General features: G+C 39.0%; 2 protein-coding genes across 2 annotated transcripts; one reads left to right on the top strand and one right to left on the bottom strand.

Moving 5' to 3' along the window:
- Nucleotides 1-25258, bottom strand: atp6v1c2 (ATPase H+ transporting V1 subunit C2). The gene is made up of 13 exons (XM_079640615.1): nucleotides 25201-25258; nucleotides 24768-24967; nucleotides 22563-22630; nucleotides 21940-22025; nucleotides 20697-20791; nucleotides 20110-20201; nucleotides 19929-20018; nucleotides 19386-19454; nucleotides 18313-18405; nucleotides 18134-18221; nucleotides 2921-3018; nucleotides 2686-2815; nucleotides 1-986 (listed from the first exon to the last, which is right to left on the bottom strand). Exons 2-13 carry the CDS (start codon nucleotides 24894-24896, stop codon nucleotides 897-899), a joined length of 1128 nt encoding a protein of 375 aa, XP_079496741.1. The 5' UTR covers nucleotides 24897-24967; nucleotides 25201-25258; the 3' UTR covers nucleotides 1-896.
- Nucleotides 11930-17951, top strand: LOC307013449 (uncharacterized protein; the record flags this gene model as incomplete). Its single annotated transcript, XM_079640848.1, has 5 exons — nucleotides 11930-12556; nucleotides 13273-13375; nucleotides 13635-13777; nucleotides 14176-14275; nucleotides 17878-17951. The coding sequence occupies exons 1-5, from the start codon at nucleotides 12470-12472 to the stop codon at nucleotides 17949-17951; spliced, it is 507 nt and encodes a 168-aa protein (XP_079496974.1). The 5' UTR covers nucleotides 11930-12469.
- Nucleotides 25259-25440: the final 182 nt, after the last annotated feature.

Below are 25440 nucleotides of genomic sequence, written 5' to 3'. Positions count from 1 at the left end.
ACCAGAGAAATATTATTTTATTTCATACATTCTTCTTTCCGACATAACCCACAATGCAACTCAACAAACGACAATTCCGTTGACAATGTGTTATGCTACTAGCGGCTTATGTAGCTACAAGCAGAGACGAGCAACGGGCTACAGAAGTTAGCTAACTTCTTTCTAACTCCACCTGCAATTGTATTAAATCTCAAGCCAATGCTGACTCAAGTGACATCATTATGAGGCAATTTATCGGACTTCACAGCTCCCTCTGGAGCTGCAAAAGGCTTTACTGTTTTTTCCAATAATGCAATGACAATGACAACTGACAATGAAAACTACCCTTGGGTTATTATATTTTCATTGAGTGACTATTGTGGTACTTAATTAACTGAGTTTTTCTTCCATCATTGAAAGCATTACATTAAAAACATTCAGATTAAATACATGTTAAAATAAAAGTGATATCTACATAGTCGTTGTTCAGTGTTATATAATGTGAAACCTTCATGAAAGAGAAACACTATACCCCACCGTGATGGCTTTTTGAGGTTACTAAGAAGATAAACTCAATTAAAATGCTTTAAGCTGTACATCAACATTCAAATAACAGTGTGTGTCATTGTATTATTAAATTATTCCGCAGTTCCATGTGCACAAAAAGTAGTCCATGTGCAGCTGATTTTGTATTGAAAAGAAACTCAAAATGCATCCACTGTTCAATGAGTATTTACACTTGTAAGCTGGACTGTTATTTCTGCGTCCAAAGAAAGATCTTCTCGTGGATCACTGGATGTGTTTTATTCTATAGTTGAGGGTCTTTGTCTCCCCGGCTCTGATTGGCCCACTCCACCAGATGATCGACAGGACTCTCATTGCTTGGTCTTTGTGTGGCTCATCTTTTTTGATTAATGCTAGCTGAGCTCCAGCAGGTTGGTGTTGATGTGGAAGCAGATGTAGGAGAGGTACTCAGGCTGACAGAGTCCTGGGATGTCAAAGCTCACCTGCTCGGCAGAGAGAGGAGACCTCAGAAAACAGCATGTGACAAACACTTTGACCCAGAGCTGCAGGAGTATGTTCATAGTTCAAATCAGGCAGTTTTTCTTTTCTATATAATTTTTAAATTGTGCAAATATTGGCCTTATTTGAATGTGTACATGTTTTTGCTGTAAATAGACCTTTTTTGCCCAAGTGAATAAAATAAATACATTTGGACAATATTTTACTAAATTCAGAATCTGATTGATTCTTATCCATTACCGTTGAAGAGAAAAAACAACAACATAGAAATACTTTTTTAATGGACTGCTTTTTATCAATAACCTTGGTTTAAAAAAAACAAGGTTAAAAATAAAATAATGTATTGTCCGATCAAAGACTATAGTAGTTTGTATCTGAACATTCATTATTTTCTTGCCCAGAAAACCACCAAAACTACAATACTTTCTAAATGTTACTATTTCTGCCGTTACTGCTCTCTGCCTTTGCCCACATTTCACTGGCAAGACAGATGTCATTTAAAGTCAGTAGATGGTTGACATTCTCATCTCACATCAACATTTAGTCTGATTTGACAAGTACTGTGACTTACTCTTGGGTCTTGGTGAACAATTATCAAAAGTGTGTAATTACTACTCACCACATTTAGCTTCATTCTCACAAAACTAGATTTAACAGTGATAACACACTGTTCTTTTTACTCCACTACATGTATCTGATAACCTGGACATTACGTTGCATGTTCGGATCATTTATACATAATACATTTAACAAACAAATGATGATGTTGTATTGGAGAACAAAATGAACCCCACCTCTACCAGGTGCAACTTTAATGTGACGAGTCCTAAAAGCCAGAAGTGAGTTAGCATTTTACCACTATTGGTTCCCTCGTCTCAGAATCAATGGGATTTCTCCATAGGAATTTGGAAAAAATCTGGAAATAAGGTCTGTGGTTGACACAAATTTAAGAGACGGATCACTTTTTGTTCTACGACATTAAATAGATCAGCAGTGACCCCACTGGAGATTTTTGAAGAGTTTACGTGTCTGAAAAACGATGGTTGTTAACAAGTGGCTGAATAGGACCACAGAAGTTGTCGAGGGCGTTGTACTTCATTACGCCAAACTCCTCTGAGTTTGTTTGCCCCTGTTCTGCTTGAAAGCAAGTACCTGCGCTCTTGCAAACTGTTAAAACAAACGCTTCAACTTGGATCTTAAGTTGGCGTAACGTTGAAGTCGTGCGACCCTGCTTATTCGGCTGTAGTTCGTTTATAGCATAACATTAGCCTTTTGCTTCTGGCGATTAGATTTATGATTCGAAATTATAAAAGTAGGGTAGACATGTGGATATTATCCAGCTGAACAAAACGTGCATTTATCAAACAGGTTTGTTTTCCACAGACCTTATTTCGAGCTATTTTCCAAAATCCTATGGAGAGATCTCATTGCTTTTAAATTATCCCTGCACCACTCTATTTCTGGGGCATAATGAGTCATTATTTTTACATTTTTTCTATTTAAAATCTATTTAAATGCCAATTTATCTGCACTTTTACTAAAGTAAAAATCTGAATGCAGGACTTTTACTCCATACAGGTCTGAATACTTAGTCCACCATGACATTTCAACATTACATGAGCTGAAGGCTACATGAACAAGCTTAAATGAGCTTGGTTTGCGAAGATGTATTTGGCCTCTTACATCAGTCTTGCTGTTAGAGGCAGTGGGGTCCAGATGTTTGAACAGTGATGCGAGATCCTCTCTGAGTTTCTTTGAACGCTTCTTGTCCGTGTGCAGCAGAAGAGCCTGATAGTTCACCGGTAGTCCATACCTAGCAGGAGACATCATCATGAGCGTACTCATAGTAAAATGATTCAAATTAAATGTTTCAAGAAGGTTAAAAGAGAAAATGAAAGTACATCTCATCAGCGCTGACCTGAGGACTGACTCCGCAAACACTCGCAGTGCTTTCAAGTGAATCCAGGCAATAAACACCTGGCTGAAATTCACCTTCAGCCAACGCACAAAGATTCCCTATAGACAGGAAGCAATGACATTTTAAAATATATATTTTACACACATCAAGTATCTAAACTAAAATTGCAGTGGTATGCCACCATCTAGCAGTCAGGTCGCAGGTTACATCCATCCCCTGTCCAAAATGTCATCACTTGTCCTAATTCTATCCTATTAGTCATGCGGGTAGTGTTGTCACTATAAGCAAATTAAAGCCAACAATTTGTCTTGCGAGGTCACAGTAACTTTGACCTTTGACCATATTCTAATCAGTTCATCCTCAAGTGCAAGGCGAAGTTTGTGCCAACTTCTGATTACATTTCCTTTACCTTGTTCTAGTGCGTTCAAAAGAGTGTTAAAAGGTAAATGGATTGCATTTTATATTTTGCTTTTCCAGTCTTTGCGACCAGAGCACTTTTAATACACGAGTCAGCATACACCTATACATTCATATTGAGGCAGAGGCTATACGATGGGCCACCTGCTCAGGAATGATAAATATTCACAGACAATCAGACACCCATTGGCCTTGCCTTCGGAAGCCAATTGAGTATTTTGACCAATACATTTTTATTACATGACAATGTATTTAAAATTTCCTTTTTTTATTTTATTTTTATTTTATTTTATTTAGCGATATGGAGTTACAAGTGCATACACGAGTGTCACATATACACAGAAGACGATAAGGAGCATTTACAAGTATACAAGACCAATAACAAAATATACATGGAGACAAAAAAATAAAAATAAAACAGTGCGTTTGTGCGCTTAGAGAATCAGACAAAAAGAGAGTAATAAACGACGATGTATTTAAAATGTCTTAACGTTAGCTTAGCTCTTTCAATTATTTGTTTTCACAATTTTTTTGGGGGGGGCAACCAGTGCCTTTATTGAGCAACATACTTGAAAGGGGGAAACAGAGGGGATAACAGACAGTATTCTGAGATACGTGAATTTAGAGACCGAAGCCTCCACAGTCACATGCATTCCGGGGGCCAGAGCGGGCGACGTTGAGGCGCATCTTAAACTGATGGCTAAAAATAAACGTAAATACAGTAGGATTGTTATTCACGTCGGTGGTTGGCTAATGATGTTCGTTTACGCCAACGGTGTCGCGTGCCAATGATGGCACAGTAGGAATAAGTGGAATAAGTGTGCAAAATATTAAAATGTTATTTTCAGATCCTGAACGGGACCACCGCCAGAGCGCGTCTCCCCGTTACCTGCAGAAGGAAGCCATGCACGCAACGCAGCCCAACTCTCTTTAACTCCAGTTGACTTGCTGCTGCTTTCCTCCGGGGTGAAACGATCAGGGGTGTAGTGCTGCCGGAGATGCTGCTCATCTCTCATTGAAAATAATATGCTACACAGGGACTGGCCATCTGTGTGTTCTGGAGAATCACAGAACGGACGGTCGTCCTTATTATTATGCCGTTTAAACCAATTATTTAAATTTTGTTTTTAACCACATCATGTAAATTGCGCTGACAGGTGAATGAGGTCCACACACTACTTCCCAGTAGCGAGGCTCCCCCCGCCCTCCTGTTGACAGTTCACGATCGTCGGCACACTGATCACACATTTCTTTTTAAATGGCACTTCATATCAGAAAGGTTGCCGACCCCTGGTTTACGCCAATCAGAATGCATCAAAGTTCATGTGGCGTCGGTGTGTAGATATGCCAAAACAATTTCGGACACCGTAATTTTCTCTGGTCCCCTCCCCAATCTGATCAATGACGACATGTATAGCCGCATGTCATCATTTCAGCGCTGGTTGTCTTGGTGGTGCCCAGCAAACGATGTGGGCTTCGTAAATAACTGGACAGCCTTCTGGGGAAAACCTGGTCTGATTAAGAGAGACGGCATTCATACTCTGGAAGGTGCAGATCTTATTTCGGCAAACATGTCAGAGCTTTGTGGACTTAATCCATGACAAACTGGAGTTGAGACTATGGCGGAGTCGCATTCTACACGCTTCTCTGCGCTCTCTCCAATACAATACCCAATATTAACGGTGTGTGTGTCTGCCCAAGGACAATTTAAAGTAAAACCTAATAGAGGTGTCATACATAATAAGTAACCTAATAAAAGTAAATGCAACAACTACTACAACACACTCTCACTCCATAATCGTCCAGGAGCGACGTTTGGTCAGGGTCCCGTGGCGTGCAGTTGTGACGCTCCTAGGCTCCTTCAGCTTCATAAAGGGACGCAAATAGCTTTCAACTGATTGCAATGTATTCCCATCTGTGGCGGGATTTGAAGCTCATGGAAGCACGGCATTCGTTTTTGTCGGCTGCCCTTAAAGGCAATGTGAGCGTCCATTCCCATTGGATAACGGATAATTGTACACCCGGAAGTAAGTATTCCCCTTACTGTCGATTGATTTTCCAGTGATATCTGCACTACTCATCGACTAAAAAACAACAGATTATCCTTGTTAATTACACAACATTGATTGGTTTAAATTGTGTGCAATTCATTTGAATTTTTCCCCTTCGATTCGGAGAAACAAATATTTAAAGGATGGAGTAAAGGATGGCAGAAGACACTACACTACCCAGAATCCCCAGCTATCGTTTAGGAATACACCATGTGCTCTGTTTGACAAATCCCGTGATTAGTTCTCAAGCTCTGTGATTGGTTGACCTCCAAATGCATTCCATATGAAAAAAAACGTTTCGTAAAAGATAAAATCATACTTTATTCAGCAGTGCTTGCTTTACTCTTTGAAATTCATCACATGAATGCATTGTAATAAATAGTTCGACTGCATTAAATATTACACATCTGTCCTAGTTCTTTATTTTTATTTATCTACAGAGATCGGGCTCAGAATAGACCGGAAACTATTCTTTTACCGTTCAGTTTGAATTTCACAATAAAGTTAGTAGTAAGATTTTGTTTTGATATTATTGTTTTTTATTAACTACTAGACCGCTGGGTCATGTTAAGACCATCTTTTCTGTGTTGCTGTGGGTTTTTTCCATCGCTTTTGTGTTACAAATATCAAAACAATAACTAAATATATCAGTCGTAAACTAAACCAGAAACAGCAGTATATTTTATTTTGTTAACACTGTAAACTTGACAGCTTTTTAACCTTTTTAACCCAAACCACCTACTGGTTAAAGCACGTTATTAGACGTTTAGAGTAATGCAATGCAGGTAGATTGTGTTGCTTTTTAATGACTGTTTAAAATGGCTTTTTCTTAATGTCTTTTATTATTATTAACTACTTGTTACTTGTTGCTAGGGACGCTGCTATCGATATTGTGTTTCGCAACATGTTCTCTATCTATGGCACGTCGACTGGGAGTTGTAGTTTTAAAAGACGTTTTCGTATTTCCCATAATAAGAAGTTGCTAGTATACTGTGCACATCCCTGGAGGTTTAGGGGATAGGAAACACTCAAATTTAAAACATATAATTCATAAATGGGTTAAAAATATTAATGCTTGTGCCCATAATGGGCACAAGCATTAATATATATACCCACATGCCAGCTAAGGTCAGAAGAGCTTTATTTAACAGCTGGTCTTATGTTTTTGTTCCTGTTGTTAATTGATAACATTACATTACATTAATTGATAAGCCTAAAACATGCACTTGTCAAGGTTCAGAGGCAAATTTTGCAAATATGGCAGTAGTAGTATCTTAAGATAAGATATACTTTATTGATCCCAAGTTGGAAACATTTGCGTTACATCAGCATGTGTAACAGTTGTAAATATGCAGTGGTGTTTATTTGTAAATCATTTAGTATAATCACAGAAATTCTGTGTTTTATATTTAATAATTCTGTGTTCTTTATTTATTGATTGTTCAATACCTGACAAGGCCGGAGATGAAATATCTATATACATCCTATACGAGTATAATACATATGTATAATATCAGTTAAAATAAGTGCTTCAACATAGTTAACATTGCTGGAGGTATGCACAAATATTGATAGATGTCTCGTAATGCACTATTGAGGAACCTGCGACCCATCCGATCAATTTTTTTTGAAAACCGTGGATCTTTGGATCTTCAAAGAGCTCGATTACGATGGCCAGTCAGGCAAACAATTACATTCGATCATTGGTAATCGACAATCAGTCTTGATATATGGTTAAATTAAAATCAGTAGGCGAGGCTGTAATTTCTCCAGCTGTTACTCTCATGAGTGAGGCGGAACATAATAGTTTTATCATGCCAAAAAGCTGCTGTGTCGTTTATTGCACCTCAAACATTAAAACAAATCCAGAGTTACGTGTTTGTACTTCCTCTAAGAAGAAATGACAGTAACAGAAGATCTCTGTGGCTTCAGGCCCTTCAGGCTCGATCGCCATTCAAATGACAGCCGTTGTTTCCCCCAAAAGTGGGCGGGGCCGTAAAGTAACGTAGATGTTACTCTCATCTATGAAAATAAATAGCCTACTGCTATATTTAACCATGTATCGAGCCCGATCGTCGATTTCTAATGGCTTAATGCAATTGTTTGCCTGTCAGGCCATTGGAATCGGGCTCTTTGAAGATCCGAAAATCTCCGGTTTTCTTACATTTCTGATCGGATTGGCAAAAACTTCAGAATTTGTATTGACCGCCGTTCAACTGACAGCATTGTTTTCCCCCAAAAGTGGGCGGAGCCGTTATTTTTGCCCGGAAGTGACGCGTTTGTTACTCTCATCTATTGATGTGTGTAGTGAGTTTGGTAGAAATATACAGGGTTCGTACGGGTGCTTGAAATCCTTGAAAATGCTTGAATTTTTACGAGGTGTTTTCATGACTTGAAAAGTGCTTGCATTTTGGGAATGGTGCTTGGATTTGAGATAAAGTGCTTGAAATTGTAAATGCTTTACAATAAATTGCTGTCTGACTGAATAGTTCGCTTTTTAGATTAAAAGAAAATAAAGAAGTCGGAGCGAGCTTAGTTGCTTCGCTTCTACATAAAACAGCTCCGCTCCGGCCTTCCCGCGCTATGCGCGCGACCTGCAAGTGTTTTATTTTGTGTGACCTGGGCATTCTAATGAGAGAATGACAGTATGCCAGGAGTTTGCTGTTTTAACGAGCGTTGGCTATCCGAAAAGAAATACAAGCTGTGGCTAAAACGAGGATCAACCCAACGATTCGCCTTCTGCACAGTTTGCCACAAAGAATTTCAATTATTCGCGATGGGAGAGTCTGCGCTGACGAGCCATATGAAAGGTAAGCCGTAGTAGAGCATTTTGGATTAGGCTAACGTTGCATGTTACGTTTGTTTAAGCTAGTAACGTTAGCGAACTCGATGTGGGATAATTGCTTATGCAGGTGACAATAATAAAAAGGAGCGTACCTATGTCAGTATGTGCGACAGTCGCCATCCTGTGGTTTTCAGAGGATGAAGCACATAAAAGCAATGTATTTCTACTGGTTGTATTTTTCGTGCCTAAACTTGCTCCATCGAAATCAGTCACATTGACCCGAAGACACATTTTGAGTTATACACTGTTGGAAAGAGGATATTCCTAGCTTTCTAACGGAGGAAACATATTTTTGTTTGTATTACTGGTCTGGGGGAAGCTCGCGAGTGTGTGTGTGTGTTTGTGTATTTTTGCGTTTGTGTGTATTGTGTTAGTTTCCCGGGGAAAACACTCACGAGAAACACTGGCTGTTGTTATGCCTGCTTTGACGTAAAGTTACTCCGTTCTCCGCTTGTAATTATGCCGTTACAAGCTTCAAAGTTGTATTTATCATATGAATTTGCCGAAACAAGTTTAATATTCTGAAAGCCAAGACTTTGTTTATTTGAAATCAGATGAAAACAAACTGTAACGGACCCTGCCGTGTTATCTATGATTACTATACGCCATACATTCATAATGTTAGCGGGAGGGAGGGGGGAGCATCGCTACGTAAAAGCATTAGTGCGAGGGAGAGCTGTCATCTTCCCTTTACAAGCTTCAAACATGTATTTATCGGGAGATTTTGGCAATAAAAGTTTCATATTCTGAAAAAAATTCCCTAGAAACCTCCAAAACTCTTACACAGAAAGAGGATCTCTGCACACGCTTTTTTTTTATATCAGCTTTGTGTTTCAATGGTTTTGTCCTAACCTTGGAGAGCCGTATGTTTACTGCCACCCTAAAAGGACCTCAACATTTAAAAAAATGTTAATAAAGAATTTATTGAAAAGTTAGTTGGCTGATTGTTTTATATTGGCTCAGCCAGGTTATACTGTATGGGATGCCCAGTCTACTATATATGATATGGGTCACTCATTTTACAATATTAAACTTTGTTTTCTTATCTTTAATTTTTCATCCTTATGTAGAATGCTATTACGAAACACACATTTGGTTGTTTATAGCATAAAGAACATCTGATTTAATGTGAGGTAGGGAAATAATCATTTGAGTATAAGTATGTGCATATAAATATGTAATTTACAACAGCTGTAGGCCTACGCTGCTTGAAAATGCACCTTGAAAATGCTTGAAAAGTGCTTGAATTTGACTTTGGAAAGGTGTAAGAACCCTGAATATACTGTATAAATATGAAATGATTGAATATTATTGTATTCTCTTTTTTCTGAGTTGCACTTTGCAGACGGTCCCTGAGCACTCGTTTCTTCTCCGGCTGCGGTAAGAGACCAATGTAATGTGTCCAGTTTGGAGGACAACACGTATTGCCTTTTTTTTAATCAAAATATGATTGTAGTTCGTTGTCAACCTTACCACGGTACTTAGGAGACGTACTTTGTGTCTTATTGATCCGTGAAATCTGAATCTGACAATATCGTTCCAACTTTGCTCAACTCGGTGAGGAGCTGTCAAACTCGACCCTAACGCCGCTTACAGCAGGCCAACTAAAAGTTGTTTTCCGTTCACGTTGTCATTTTTAGACTCCTTCGCTTCTTTGATTGTGAATCCAAAAGCTGCGAGGCATGGCTGTTTTCGTTTTGCCATATTTTTTATCACAAAGCCAGAGTTAAAAAAATATCAATATGAACATTTTAAATACCGCGCCGGCATCGCCACCGTAACCATAGCAACGTAAGTAGCGTAAAGAATGCAGCGCCGCCACGTACAGATGGCAACACCCAGAAATATTCACAAATATAAAACAAATATTCAGAAACTGTAATGAACAATAACTATTATTTATTTCAAAAACAATTATTTACAGAAACTCAACTTTTCTAAAATGTGTGACACAAATATGCACGATTGTTTTGGGCTCCCCCTATTTATCTCAAAGTCGGCCTTGAGGGGAGCTCCCTCCCTCTTCGGGGGATCCAAGCTCCCCCTGGCTCCCCCCCATTTCGAACAGTGATAGTGCTACAGATGCCCTGCGAATACAATTAGACTCTGTTGCTCCAATTGAAAAAGAAGAAAATAAAACAACATAGACTAGCTCCATGGCATAATGCCGAAACCCCCAAAATAAAGCAAAAGTCGAGACAACTTGAAAGGATGGCGTTCCACTAAACTTGAAGAATCTTGTTTAATTTGGCATATTACTCTTAATGAATATAAGAAAGCACTGCGTAAAGCGAGAGCAGCCTACTACTCTTCATTAATAGATGAGAATAAGAATAATGCAAGATTTATTTTCAGCACTGTAGCCAGCCTTCTATTCCCATAGCACTCAGTAGCAATGATTTTATGTGCTTTTTTAATGATAAAATTGTTACTCTTAGAAACAAAACGAAGGACCTCTTGCCTTTGACCAGTATAGTGTTATCAACAGCTCCCGGAAACGTAAGTTCTAATATTACACTAGACAGTAAATTAGAATGCTTTTCAGCCATAAACCTTAAACAATTAAATTCAATGATTCTTAAACCCAATTTGTTACTTCAAGGCTGGAATATTGTAACTCTTTATTATCAGGGTGTACCAAAAAGTCAGTTAAGTCGCTTCAGCTAATTCAAAATGCTGCAGCACGCGTACTAACCAGAGTCCGGAAAGAGACCACATCACTCCAGTTTTGGCTGCCTTACACTGGCTCCCTATAGAACACAGGATATCATTTAAAATTCTTCTTCTCGTCTACAAAGCCCTTAATGGGCAGGCGCCATCTTACCTTAAATAACGTATTGTACCCTACTTTCCTACTAGGGCATTGCGTTCCAAGAATGCACAGTTATTGGTTGTTCCTAGAGTCTCTAAAAGTACAATGGGAGCCAGAGCATTTTCTTATCAAGCTCCACTTTTGTGGAATCAGCTTCCAGTTTGTGTTTGGGCGGCAGACAGCCTATCCGTTTTTAAGAGTACGCTTAAGACCTTCCTTTTTGATAAAGCTTATAGGTGATAAAATAATCTAATAAGAGTGCATTAAGACACGTTGTGCCTCTTCACCTATACATTTTAGTTCTTAACCAAATTACATACCATCAGTAAGGAAAAAGAGTTTGTGTGTAGACGGTGGAAGCAGGGAGAGGCATATACAGTACGTGCCTTGATACAGTACGTGCCTTGAACAGTTGAGTCGACGCACAACTGTTGATTGGTGTCAGTGCCAAAAAAAACTTTTGGGAGCGATGCTCTCATGGTATAGATGTGGCGCATACATCTTAGTTCCTACTCTTTTCCCTCAACCTATCCTAAGGGAGTGCATGTACGTACAGTGGCGAAACTACCAGGGTGGCATGGGGTGGCAGCCGCCACCCCTGAAAAGGGGTCTGCCACCCCACCTGCCACCCCAGTCAAAAAATACCAACTGATGATTTATTGGATAATTATTATTAATATCGTTTTAAGATCAAAACAAATTCAAAACAATCCAAAATCGGTGTCAAACTGCAGAATGTCAAATTTGAAAAAGAAACTTGTTGGTGCACACCCCCCCCCTCCCCCCATCACGAATGGTTGCATCCATATCGCAGAATCTCTTTGCCTTGACGTGGAGTCAGCGCAGACACAAGCTGTCAGATGGAGTCTGTTCACAGGTGGGTAACGTCAAAGTGTAATGTGATTTCGAAACGTTTATAATTCCTCATAGATGGAAGGCGCTGTACAAAATAAACTATTATTATTATTATTAGAGATATGGTACTAGTAACTGGTAGTTTCTGGATGAATATGCTGTGTTGTTATCGATTTCAGAATTAACTACCGAGTGATGAGGCTAGATAGCTATTATGTGGCTAACCCCTAGCTACGTTTTACCTCATGTCACGGTTAGCCACAAGATAGCTTTTGAAGCCAGTTCGGTAACTAGCTAGCTGGCGCTAGCTAACTGAATAACGTTGATAACTAGCCAGCTACTGGCAAGCCTTTGACATTTTGAACTGAAACCAAGTGATGTTGTGGCATTTCATATCATTGTAGTTCTATGAAACGTTCTTAACAAGTTTGCTATTTGGCGTTAGCTAGTATGCTAGTGGTGGCTAAGGCTAGCAGAATTTCTGTGTGTAGCATCAGAAAGGCGAACCTTAACGTTACATGTAAACTTTAATGTATGTTTAACATAAAAACTTTAATTTATGTTTGAATATGACTTGTTTCAATTATAGGAAGGCCATGTCGTCAACCACAAAGAGGAAGGGTGACATCAGGAGCTTCATCCTCACAAAGAAGCAGGTTAGTGATGTGAGGGAGCATGAGGGTCCAAGTGCAGACAGCCTCTGCCACTCGAAGCTTGAGGCTAGAGCGGGAAGGTTAGTTAGCTAGTTCAGCTGGTCCTCGTGGTATTGTAGCCCAGTGCTATATTTTCCTTTTATTTTCTTTATGTTACAAAAAAGCTGGCTAACTATTAAGGTGGCATAGCAGAGGTTGCTTATTTAAAGGAGTAAAGCATTTCGGTAATGCAAAATATGCATTAGGTAGGTAATTTCATTGATGCAGAGAGAAACCTTTTATTTGAAATATTTTATTTGACTGTAATCTCATTTAATATTTACATAGTAAACACTTTCTACTTTTATATAAAAGGGGGATATTTGTGATTTCATTGCATTTACTATAAGAGTAATGAAAGGTATTTTAAATTTGCTTAATTTAGGTTAAAATAAGGGATACACTACTACACTACAAAACTTAACATAAAATCGTATAGATTACCACATAGTTTGTGTGGTCAGTTAAAAGAACTTAGGAAGTGTCCCAGTTAACAATTTAGTTAATTACATTGCTACAGTATTTCTATTTTCAGGATTTCCACTTTTTGTCACAGCCCAGTAAATGTGATCTTATATTTCAATATACCACCACAAGTAGTGATATTTTAAACGAAGCTACAGTGCAGTAACATTAGGGCTAATGTATTATGTTAATGGCCTACTTTTTGTGTAAAATAGGCTACAGATCAGAAAAGAGCAGGAGAGAGCGAGCCCGAGGCAGAATCTGCCAATGCAGAGAGCCAGTTCATTGAGATGGAGGTGGAAAAGATCTGCGTAGCTGGTCAGTATGTTTTTGTTGTTGTGTTATGGTCCAGTTGTGTTCACTCCTTACGTTTGAGAAACTCCACTGCCGTTGGTGTGTGAATGGGTAAATGAGAAGCCATTGTAAAGTGATTTGGGTACTGTTAAATGCAAATAAAGTGCTATAAGTGTGACATTGACCATCAGGGTTATTATTATTATTATTATTATTATTATTATTATTATTATTATTGCTACCTATAGTATCTTATTTTATTTTATTTTTCTCCTACACAAAGAAAAAATACCCCAACAGAGACCTTGGAGTGCCTTGATCCAGAGCCAGAGCCTGAGCCAGAGCCAGAAAGTGTCAATGATGACTGTGCAGAGAGACAGTCTGAGACAGAAGTGGAAGATTGTGCAGCTACAGCTGGTCCTCATGGTATGTTTTTTGGTGGGTGGGGGGTTCCATTCAAGTGTTAGCTCCTTACGTTTGAAAAAAAGCTACCACAATTGGTGTGAATGTGTGTGAGAATGGCTTAATGAGAGGCCATTGTAAAGTGTGTTGGGTACCGTTAGTTGCAAATGAAGTCCCATATGTGCAGTCCATTTACCATTTGGATCAAATACATATATCAGCACAGAATTAGTGACATTTTATCAAAGCCACAGTACAGTAAATGCCATGTATGATTTGAATCAATGTAGATCAATCAATGTATCAATGAATCAATGTAGTTAATCAATGTATCAATGAATCAATGTAGTTAAATACATCTTGGGGCTTATCAGGGTAGTTATTATAGAGTAACTTTCCCTCCTTATTTTATCTTTTTCCAGACATTTCCAAACACAGAGGGGATGGGCCGACACAACCATCGCTGGAGAGCTTTCCCAAGACGATGCAAGGTTGTGCAAGGAGAAGTTTCCATGCTGACTGGTACAAAATGCATAACTGGGTGGAATACTCACAGTCAAAAGACGCAGCATATTGCTTTGCTTGTAGACACTTTTCTTTACCTAATGCCTCTAGGACTGTGTTTACCTCTATGAATGGTTATTCTAACTGGAAGAAAGCTACATTTAAGGACAGTGGATTTTGTTCACATGCTAAATCAGAGAGCCATGTTAATGCTATGTTTGCATGGACAGAGAATAAGAAAATGCTAGACAGAAACTCATCAATGTTAGGAATGATGGAAGAGGAGTCAAGTAAAAAAGTAATCGAAAACCAGAAATATATACGCACACTTGGTGAAGTCCTGTTGTTAACTGCCACTCAAAACATTTCCCAGCGTGGTCACCGGGAATCATCCGAGGCGGACAATAGAGGAAATTTCCTAGAATTGTTGGATCTCCTGAGCAAGCATGATCCGTTTTTAAAAAAACGAATGGAAAATCAAGCAAAAAATGCAAAATACACAAGTAGCCTGATACAAAATGAAATACTGCAGTGTTTAGCAGATATGGTTAAAGAGGAGATTATCAAAGAGGTTAAAGAGAGTGCACAATTTTCTGTTCTTGTTGATGAAACAAAAGATGTAAAGAAAATGGAGCAGATGTCTTTTGTTCTTCGGTACTATTATAATGGTGTAGTTCAGGAGAGTTTTCTAGAGTTTCAAGAGGCAGATAAACTGGATGCTGCCAGTTTAACAGAGAAGATCATTGGCTGTTTAGAGAAGTATGGGCTGGAATATAAAAAAAACCTAGTTGGGCAAGGCTATGATGGTGCTTCAACTATGAGTGGGAAGCATGCTTGTGTCCAAGCCAGAATAAGAGAAGTAGCCAAGCATGCATTCTACGTTCATTGCAGTGCCCACTGCTTAAACCTAGTGATGGTAGACAGTGTGAAATCTGTTCCTGATGCAAGAAATTTATTTTCATTGTTAGAGCGACTGTATATTTTTATGTCAGGATCTTATGTCCATCCTAAATGGTTGGATGTGCAGAGAGAGATGTATGATGGTCAAGTAAGGGAACTCTCACGTCTCAGCGAGACTCGATGGGCCAGCAGACATACAGCTTGTCGCAATGTCATGGATAGGTTGCCTGCTGTAATGCAAGTACTGGAAGATATTTCAGAGGAGGACAATCCGGACAGAGCGGTTGAAGCAAGAGGTCTACTAGTTCAGATCGATCTACATTTTATTGGATGTCTTGTACTATTTAGAAAGGTACTAAAGGACACACACTTTTTGTCAGAGATGCTTCAGTCAACACAGGTTGACCTTACTAAAGCTGTAGAGTTAATTGCGACCCTCAGACAGACTCTGGAAGACTATCGCAGTGAGACATACTTTGATGAGCTGTGGAATGAGGTACTAGCCACCTGTGAAAAGTCTGACATTTCAACGACTCACACCTTTAAAAGGGCAAGGCAAATAACACAAAGACTTCAAGGTAGTGTTATCATGTCAACATTAGGACAACACACAGAATCGGACAGTAAGAGGTCTTTTATCACCAAGGTATTTTATCCCATCATTGATTGTATGGTTGGTGAAATGAGAAGACGATTCTCTAGCGTAAACTGTGACATCATGCAGGGTGTCCAGGCCCTAAATCCATCCAGCAGCAGCTTTTTAAATGAGGAGGCAGTTTTTCTATTAGCAAATGCATATGGGTCAAATGTAGAGGATCTGAAACATGAACTGCACCAGACTAGAAGGTTGTTAGATCGACAAGCAACACATGGAAAAAGTCCGTCTAGTTTAATAGAATTTGTTAATTTTTTGGAACCATACAAGGAGGTATTCTTTGAGATGTTCAGGTTATGTAAAATAGCTGTGGTATTGCCTGTTACCAGTGCAGCATGTGAGAGGAGTTTTTCAGCTCTTAAACTGATCAAGAATAACCTGCGTTCTACCATGACTGAGAACAGACTAGCAAGTATAGCAATTCTCAGTATTGAGTCTAAACGTGCGAAAGATTTAAATTTGGATGAGTTTGTGAAGAGATTTGCTGCACAGCATAGCAATCGTCGCATACAGCTTCTGTAGCAATCAGATGATATATGTAACGGAGTCAAAAAACATTCTAATCTGCTTTGTATTTTTTTGGTTGCATTTACAATGTGAAATTTCATCAATAACTGATAATGTAAATACTTGTATATATTTTGTGACTTTAACACACACAGAAATTGTTCTCACAAACCTGTCTAACCTATTCTGTACACATGCACTCACAAAACACTTTGGCAGGCAGGCCTTTGAGGGAGGGCTTTGCTTCTAGGATAATGCTGGAATTTTGTAAAGTGCTGGGAAGTCCTCAAATTTCTAAATCATTCCTATGGCTTGATTTTGCTTTCAAAGTGCCTCAGATTGATTAGATTGAATTAACAATGTTCAACATTTTTGACCCGGGGGATATGCCCCGGATACCCCCCCAGAAGGCTTGCTTGGGATGAGCAACATTTCTGATGCTACAATAATCCCAAGGGAAACACTGTTTTAATGTACTAAAAAGTGGAATGCTCATGTATGTAGACCAAATATTGAATTTATCACACTTGGGTGTTGAAAACACTGTTGTATATGGGTGCATATAAAGTACAAAGTAAGGTGGGCTTCCTAAAAAAATTGCCACCCTACAATATATGCCTGCCACCCCTCTGCCACCCCATGTATAAATCTCTAGAATCGCCACTGTGTACGTAGACACGTTGTGCCTCTCCACCTCTGTTCCTTACTTCTTACTTGCTACCCTTTCCCTCAACCTATCCTAAGGGAGTTCATGCACACGTTAGTTTTGCTGCTATAGGCTAAGACTGTCGGGGGACACCTTACTTCTTCCTTCTGTCTGTCTGTATCTGTGTACTCTCATGTTCCGAATAACCCAGCTACCCCCAAATGTATTTTTAGTGTCTATCTACGCCGGGATCCTGAGTCGTGGCTGATCCTGTTGCTGCGGTCCTGTGTCCTGGATCCTGAATCATGTGTCCTGGATCCGGAGTCCTGGATCCTCTATCCTGATTTCTGGATTTGAGTCCTGGACTTCGAGTTGTGGCTGAACCAGTCACTGTGGTCCTTCCTGACTCTCATCATACTACTTCCCTGATGGCTCCCACAGGATTGTTGACATCCTCGTGGATTCATCTTCTTAGACACATGCATTTCCAAACATTTGGTCTACCTACGCTGAAAAATGTATTATCTCTTCGATTTACACACGGAATCTATTGCACGTCTGTCCGTCCTGGGAGAGGGATCCCTCCTCTATTGCTCTCCCTGAGGTTTCTCCCATTTTCCCCTTTAAACTGTGGGTTTTTTCTCTGGAACTTTTTCCTTGTACGATGTGAGGGTCAAAGGACAGAGGGTGTTGTAATGTCGTATTGTCATACTGATATTCTGTACAAACTGTGAAGTCCACTGAGACAAATGTAACATTTGTGATATTGGGCTATATAAATAAATTGATTGATTGATTATCTTTTTTTGTCTGCCTTTTATCTGCACTACCTTTGCTGCTGTAACACCATCAATGTCCTAGCTGCTGGACAAATAAAAAGAATTTTGATTCTGAATAACTCCTTTTGTCCAGGGCTTGAACACCCGGACCTTCGTATGGTGGACGACCACTCTTCATACTGCGCCCCAGCCGCTCTCACGTCCTGAGGTTAAGTTACAGTGGTCTAGACCTTTGACCACCAAAATCTAGGTTGTTACCTCTTGAGCCAAAGTGGGCGTTTTTGCTAAATTTGAAAAAGATACCTCAAGAAGGTTCCTGAGATAACTTGTTCAAAGGAATGGTACAGACGGCCTGATAAAAACTCTTCAGAGTATGATGTTGTACTCACGTATTGTTCCTTTTTGTGAACACTACGCTGCTGCCTCTCCTGCTGCTGCTTCGCCTCCAGATCAAAGCTGTACTCGCGGACGGTGAACCTGTGTGGATCATAGGCTACACCATGGTAAGTGACACCTACAACACAGCTTTGACATGATGCAATATTATCTGGCTATCCATCCTGCTTACTTGCTCTCCTGGGCTTTGGCTTTGAATTCACACACAGCTCTTTTGAAGAGTGTAACGGAGAAAACGCCTCCCTCTTCATCCTCGTGCAGCTTCCTGATGTTCACACAAAATAAATAAACCCTGCTTTACTGTGCATCTTATTCTAAATAAGATCATACAATATAAAATAACATTATTCTGTATTCGAGAAGACTTAATAGAAGCAATTGAGAACATAAACTTGTCGAGAACATGTTAACTTCGCAATTAATAAAGAAAGTGATACATTGGGAAATGTTCTCATAGACTTCTACAAAACTTCTTTTTGTGAAGTCGCCCCCTGCTAGTTATTAGAGAATGCAGGTTTACAGCACTTCCTCATACGCTCATATATTTTCAAAGCAACTATTATAGAAATAGCATAATATCACAAAATCAATGTACCCATACGTTTTTAAAGGAAAAAAACTTTACAGAATAAAAGTATAGGTTTAAGTAATAAAATAAATGACGGCCGAGTTCCATTTAACTATGTTCAAGCACCGATGAAAAGTTGTTTGAGTAAATCAGTTGTTTTTTTTTGCCATAGAAGAGTTGAAATATGAAATAGTAAATAATGATATGAAATCAGTTGCTTCACCAAAGCAAAGCAGCCACAACCTTCAAAAATCTATATAATAAGATATTCTTATATTCACTAACCAGTATTTCCTAATTGGTAGTATTAATTGTGAAGTTATACAAACAAACGGACAACACTTGATCTGTGGATAAGGAGAGCTTGTTAGATCTTGGTATACTTGAACTGTCAGTTTACAAATAACTTTTTCTTGTAAGGCATGTCTTTCAAGTTTTGGCATTATGTCAAAAAGCATTCAACCCCAATTGAATACATTTTTTTCTCTGAAAAAAACCCCCACTTTCTTCCCTGCAACCGATCCAAGCCATGACTCTTACTTTCTGCCGGTAATGGAACACCCGTGGTTACTTAGCCTGACCTTTTGAGAACAGGTACTTAGAACTTTGCTGGTGCACTTACTGAGAACGAGTAGAATGGCTTATCCCAAAGCTAAGAGTGAATAGAGACCACTCACCTGCTAGACCTTGGAACCACGAATTGTGAAAAAGATTCATATGTCCTCTCCCACTGCAAGTAGCTCCCTCTGTGATCAGAAAGACATTTACAAATGAAGAACCACACATGAGTTTTACCATACAATGAAGGTAGAACTTTGCCAACTGTCACTGTCGGTAGAAACATACTTAAAATATACGTTTTATTGGCTTATCAATGTGATCGCATGATTCCTTCTGATATTATTGCAGATCTACAGTAAGCTAGCTAATTAACCTAGCTTATCTAGTCATTTTAAATATACTGAGAAAACAGTTAGAATTATGAGACTAACTCTGCAAGAGTAAACGCTGCGCATGTTTTGTCAAATAGGTGAATATTTTCTAAATGCTACGCATGTGTTGCCAAGTTGGTGAATATAATTCTTCATTGCATTGTGTTTGGGATCAAATGTGTTTTTTCATTTGCATTGTTTTTGAATATGCGGTGCCATTCTCCTTATAAAAGTGTTTTCTCGGGCCCTTGTAAAGTGTTTGCCCATGTTGGCCACTGTATCACCCACCTGGTCACCACTACCAGAAGAGTAGTGAGGTGCTCCGAGGTCACAAGGTCTTCCTTCGTCACTATGTCATTCAGACTGCAAGTTTGCAAACTCCCACAGGAAAGATAGACATTCAAGTTGAACATTTAATTGACAATAGAGTGATATAATTCTAACTTAATACGTCACTGAAGTCACTCACTGTAGTTTGTACCCCATGCTTTGAAGGCTCGTTTTCACGCTGCTGTACGCTGCAGCTCGGGATTTTAATTCCGTCTCCATCTGGGAAACTTCCTGACACGCATGCAAGTGTTAACAAGACATGTCAACATCAGAACAACATGTGCTGAGCTCAAAACAAGAAAAATCCATAAGCAAATGAACATTTCTCAAATTTGCTAAATTTGAAAAAGTACCTAAACTCCTTTTTTTTATACACAATGATTAATTTATGTATCAACTTGGCTTTTAGCCAATGTGCCCACTCACACAAAGGATATTAGGATACAATTCCACAGGAAGTTAGCATTACTGCAGCATATGTGCATACAGTCCATCCAAAATGTGTTTCTAAAGCTCAAATGTGTTCAAAATCTCTGTCTAGAGGTAAATATTAGACAGAAAAAAAACGAAAGAGGGGGACTTTCACAAACAAATTTTGGATCATGGATGTTCCCATAGGAATGAATGGACATCCGGTTGACTCCCACACATAAACGGAGCATTTCTGTCTGTGTTCATAAATGGAAGGTTCATGGGAATATCCTTCTCATTTCCATTGGGTAGTACCATGGTGATGATGTCTGCAAGGCTGGAGAGAGGCAGAGCTGTGGGGTACTTGGCTTTGTCCCACTGAAACTTTGTCATGTAGCTCATCAGGTCCACTGAGAAACACACACACACACACACACACACACACACACACACACACACACACACACACACACACACACACACACACACACACACACACACACACACACACACACACACACACACACACACACACACACACACACACACACAGGTAAGAAAATCACCAGAAAACAACAATCGAACAACTGTAAACACACCACACAGTGGAAAACAAGCTTCATTCACACAACTCAGTGTCAATACATTACTGTAGAAATGCACACTTTGTATCACACAGCACTGCACTCCAGGCAGATCAAATACCCCTCAGAGAGTTGAGGTAAGCTTTCAGGGGCGACACGGCGGCAGTCTGATTCATGCTGTGGTCTGCTTGAGGAAAGTGATCAGAGACAGGGGTTAGCCTTGTTTGTGATAGGTTGTAGTTGCTTTATCTGTCTGCCTTTATGTAGGACACTAACGCATTCCCTCGTTTACACACAGTTTTGTTTCGTTTCCGTAGTTCCCCAGTGTTCAACACAAGGAAACACAGAGATTTCAATTAAGTTGATTTGTCACTTTTTCACCAACAGAAACAGGATAATTATGCAACATTTATCCAAATAAATCATTGTATATGAATGTTATAATGTAGTCTTCCACTTGTATTTACTTCGATTCATATGTAGCTGATAACCATGTAAGAACATTTTACTCAAATTTAGAAATGTGTTTAACTAGCTGAAAAGTTTAACTTTTTTTATAAACAAAAAGCGTAATAAAATAAATTTCACTTTTTGGCTTTTACATGAAATTAACATGTTAAACAAATGAGCATTTTATGGATTCTTCCTGCATCTGCAACAAAAACCTAATTGAGATACATTTTGGAGAAAAAATAAATAACTCAGCAGAGATCAGGTTTCCATAGTAATGAAAAACTTCCGGTTGACTCCGATGTTCACAGAGATAAGTGGAAACAAGGTGAAAGGGATCTCTGAATGTGTGAGTGGGAGTGGATATCATGTGTAGACATGCATATGGAGCTTGGTTTAAGTAGTTATATGTCTCATCTGCAGTGTGCATGTAGTCTGCTGGCTTCTAAGCACTTACTTATGAGTTCCTACTATGTAACAAACACCCTATGCATGTTGAGTGTGTGTGTTTGTGTGTGAATCACCTCCATTGGCTAAGGCGTTTTCCAGCACTTTGTCATCAGACTGCTCCATCACCTCCCTCATACACTGATGTGTTTTTTTAATCACACTGACCGGGCAACAGGAAAACACAGCATTAAATAAAGACTTGTTTGGTCATTGTTTGGTTTCGTTATATGTTGCTCATTCGGTTCAAATTTTGGAAATCTATTTTTGTCTAAATGCTGTTAAGGAAGTCCACAAAGTACTATACATGTCTAACAAGGGTTTTCCTATCCAACTGTAGGTAAGATCTATAAAGAGAGATGTAAAAAAAACTAAGGGATAATAAATAAAATACCACGCTAAATTACAAGTAGAAATCTGTGTCGTTTGAACTTGCCAGGCCAAATTTGTATGCTCATTATTGGCTATACTGGCTCTCAACCCTCAACAATGAATTTAAAATCAGGAGGGAAACTAAACATCAGCATGCCCCTGACCATCAATTAATCTTGGCGCAAACCGCACACAAGCTCAGAGTTACACCACGTCTTAACTCAAGACACATTAAGCTACAAACGTGCACGTGACCATGGAGACAAACAGGTTTTGTGTAAATAGACATATTCTGTTTGTTTAAGCATGCTTGGAATTATCTTTTTACCTTTCAGTCAGTGTGTCAAGCTTGGAGAGGTCATCTGATACGCTGAGCAGACTGTCAAGTATTCCCACCTGTTCACAGCATAGACAGAACAGTCAGTTTTACCGTGGCTCAAACAGTTTTGCATGTATAATGACTTATGAACATGCTGGCTTTTGAGGCGAGCCCCCTCCCCCCTGAGGCGAGCCCCCCCCCTGAGGGTATTGGCTTTAATAACATGTCTTCCATCAGACTATAAAAATACTTTGTACTACACTTTGCAAATGTTCTCCTAAATGTACCGGCTAGCATGGGATAATGCATTATTTGTACATTTAAACTAATGATAAGTAATAGAAAAAATCATTGAATTAATTTTAGTAATCAACAGAGGAATTTTCTTTTTTTTATATATTTATTTTTTATTTGCACAAAAAAAATTAACAGTTACAGACCATCTTACATTTTTTGAAATAATACAAAGCAAATAATGTGAATCACGCATACAGACAAACGAACATAAAAAGACAGAGACACAAACAAAAAAAACAACAAAAAAACAATTGTGTGTAGCAGAGAACCACAGGGTTACATTACAAATAGAGTTTTTAGTTGAAGTCTGATCTATACGGGTTGACAAACTCAATCCATCCCTTCCAACACTTGTCAAATGTGTCTTTCTTGAGTCTTAGAGCAAATGTTAATTTTTCCATAACAAAAATGTCGTGCATCACATTAAACCAGTCTGCTAGTAGGTGGTACTTGGCTTAACCATTTTTTCATTATGGCTTTTTTACTGGCAACTAGCATTATTTTAAACATGTACATTGTTGAGAAGCCAAGAAGCTGTTGTGGCATCTTACCCAGGTACGGTACTTGAAAGCAGAGATCAATCTCAATTTTTAAAGCTCTTTCCATTCCATCTCTTATTGATTCCCAATAGTGAACCATCCCAGGGCATTCCCAAAACACATGATGGTGATTGGCCCTCACAGATCCACAGCCCCTCCAGCACACCATCTGCCCCTTCCTTGACTGCACTGGTGTTATAAAGTATCTGACCAGATTTTTCCAGTTAAACTCTCTCCATGTTAGTGAGTTGGTTGATTTCCATTGCCTTTCAATTAAGTTGTCCCACTCTTCTATTGATAAGACAAAGTTTCCTTCACGTTCCCACTTTTCCTTTATGTAGGACGTGTTCAACCCACTTAGCTCCTGGAGGCCCTTATACAGCTTAGAAATAGTCTTCCCCCAGGTGGTGCCTCAATTCACTGTCGCCAATAACTGCCTGTAGTGGGACCTTGGTTGAGTTTTGACACACAATTGATTTCCATATTGCTGAATAGGCGGGATTACATATATTTATCAACTGAGGAATTTTCATGGTGATATTTATTAGTTATTTTTTTAAGTATCAGGGCCTTGTAGTATATTTTTTTAATTTTGAAACACATATTATGCTTAAAAGCCGACCTTTATAAACATGATTTTTCTTCTTGTGCTCTGCACCAGAAATCTACACTTCATATCTATATTCCGAGGGTTTCTGCAGATTTTATTTTATTCATTTCTGATTCATGGAGTGTCAAAAACAAGAATCCAAACGACCTGAGTAAAACCTTTGACTGTTATATGTCAACAAAATAAAACCACTTTGCTTTATCCAATCTTTGCACATATTTCATAAGATAAAGCGTCATTTGCATATTTCATCTTAGATTATCAGAAAACTTGTAAAATAATGGCCTCAATGTTAGTAATTTACTGGGGTTATGGTGATATCTCTTAGTTTTTTCTTTCTATCTTGTTCACCTGGGGTGTCTCCACTTAAGATTCAACCAGGAGATGGGCACGTATAATTGTTTTCATGCTTTTCAGGTTAGAACTCTTGATAGAAATTAAAAACTGCAGTTACAATATGACTCCTGGTAGCCAAGGTGAACATGGATGACATTAAGTGAATTGGGTTGGATGGAAATGTTGCCTCAAACTGTAGAGAGCAACCTGAGCCTTTAACCCCTCACCAGAGAAGGACACCAAACACCGTCATCCTCCTCACCGCACTCTACTGTACTGGGATAAACACAGAGCTAAAATACAGTTCTTCTTATTTGTTTAACAATGCTATACTCAGACTCCCTTAGCTTGTCATAATGTTTGTATTAGATGTTGTTTACTTTCCTAAACTCCACCGGGCTCATCATTAGGAGAGACGATACACAGCCTCACCTTGAGTTCTGGAATGGAGAACCTGCAGCAGGAGGCCAGGTTGGTTTTGGCAAGATTGCGCTTCAATTTCTCCACACTGGTTAAACTGGTCTTGTCCAAAGGGACCGAAATCAGCCAAAAGTCTGTCATGACTCCCAGTGTGTCACATAGAGACCTCCAGTCCAAATCCTCCAAAAATATAGGCTTTGGCACCAAAAACACTGTGACCCAGGGCAAAACACAAAGAATGAGAGGAACTCCATCATAGAGACATGTATAGGCTTTCAAACTAAGCTGACTTCTTAAAATCATATTTCCGTGATATAATTATTATTCTGTTTTCATTATTCGTTGAGTAATCTTGGATTATATCAACAAGTTTCCTTTGTTATTATGGCTACTAATAAAATAAACTACTAAATAGAATAGAACATTTCAAAGCAATGTTTCTTACCGTCAGGTTACCTTCATGACAGTGCTGTGTCAGTCCAACTGTGAGTGTAGGAAAGTCTGAGCAGCAGCTCCACCTAAGACTCACTGACATCCAGACAGCCCACAAGAGGCTGTGACATCACTCTGGGTACAGCTGTCACTCTTCATGGACTCTTGGAAAAAAATATATTTCTTTTTATTAATATACGTATGTGTGCTGGGTTTTTGTAACAAACATATACCACATGGGATTTGCATTTAT

Source organism: Notothenia rossii (assembly GCF_949606895.1).
Source record: "Notothenia rossii genome assembly, chromosome: 7".
Taxonomy (NCBI): domain Eukaryota; kingdom Metazoa; phylum Chordata; class Actinopteri; order Perciformes; family Nototheniidae; genus Notothenia; species Notothenia rossii.
This window is presented reverse-complemented; position numbering and strand designations above follow the sequence as displayed.

Excerpts from the sequence above, each read along its gene's own strand:
- atp6v1c2 (XM_079640615.1), bottom strand. The coding sequence starts at position 24,896 with ATGACAGACTTTTGGCTGATTTCGGTCCCTTTGGACAAGACCAGTTTA. Across the intron at positions 18,406-19,385 it reads GTGGTTCCAAGGTCTAGCAG|GAAGCTGCACGAGGATGAAG; the intron begins GTGAGTGGTCTC and ends TGTGAACATCAG. Across the intron at positions 3,019-18,133 it reads TTCACAAAAAGGAACAATAC|GGAATCTTTGTGCGTTGGCT; the intron begins GTGAGTACAACA and ends TCCTGTCTATAG.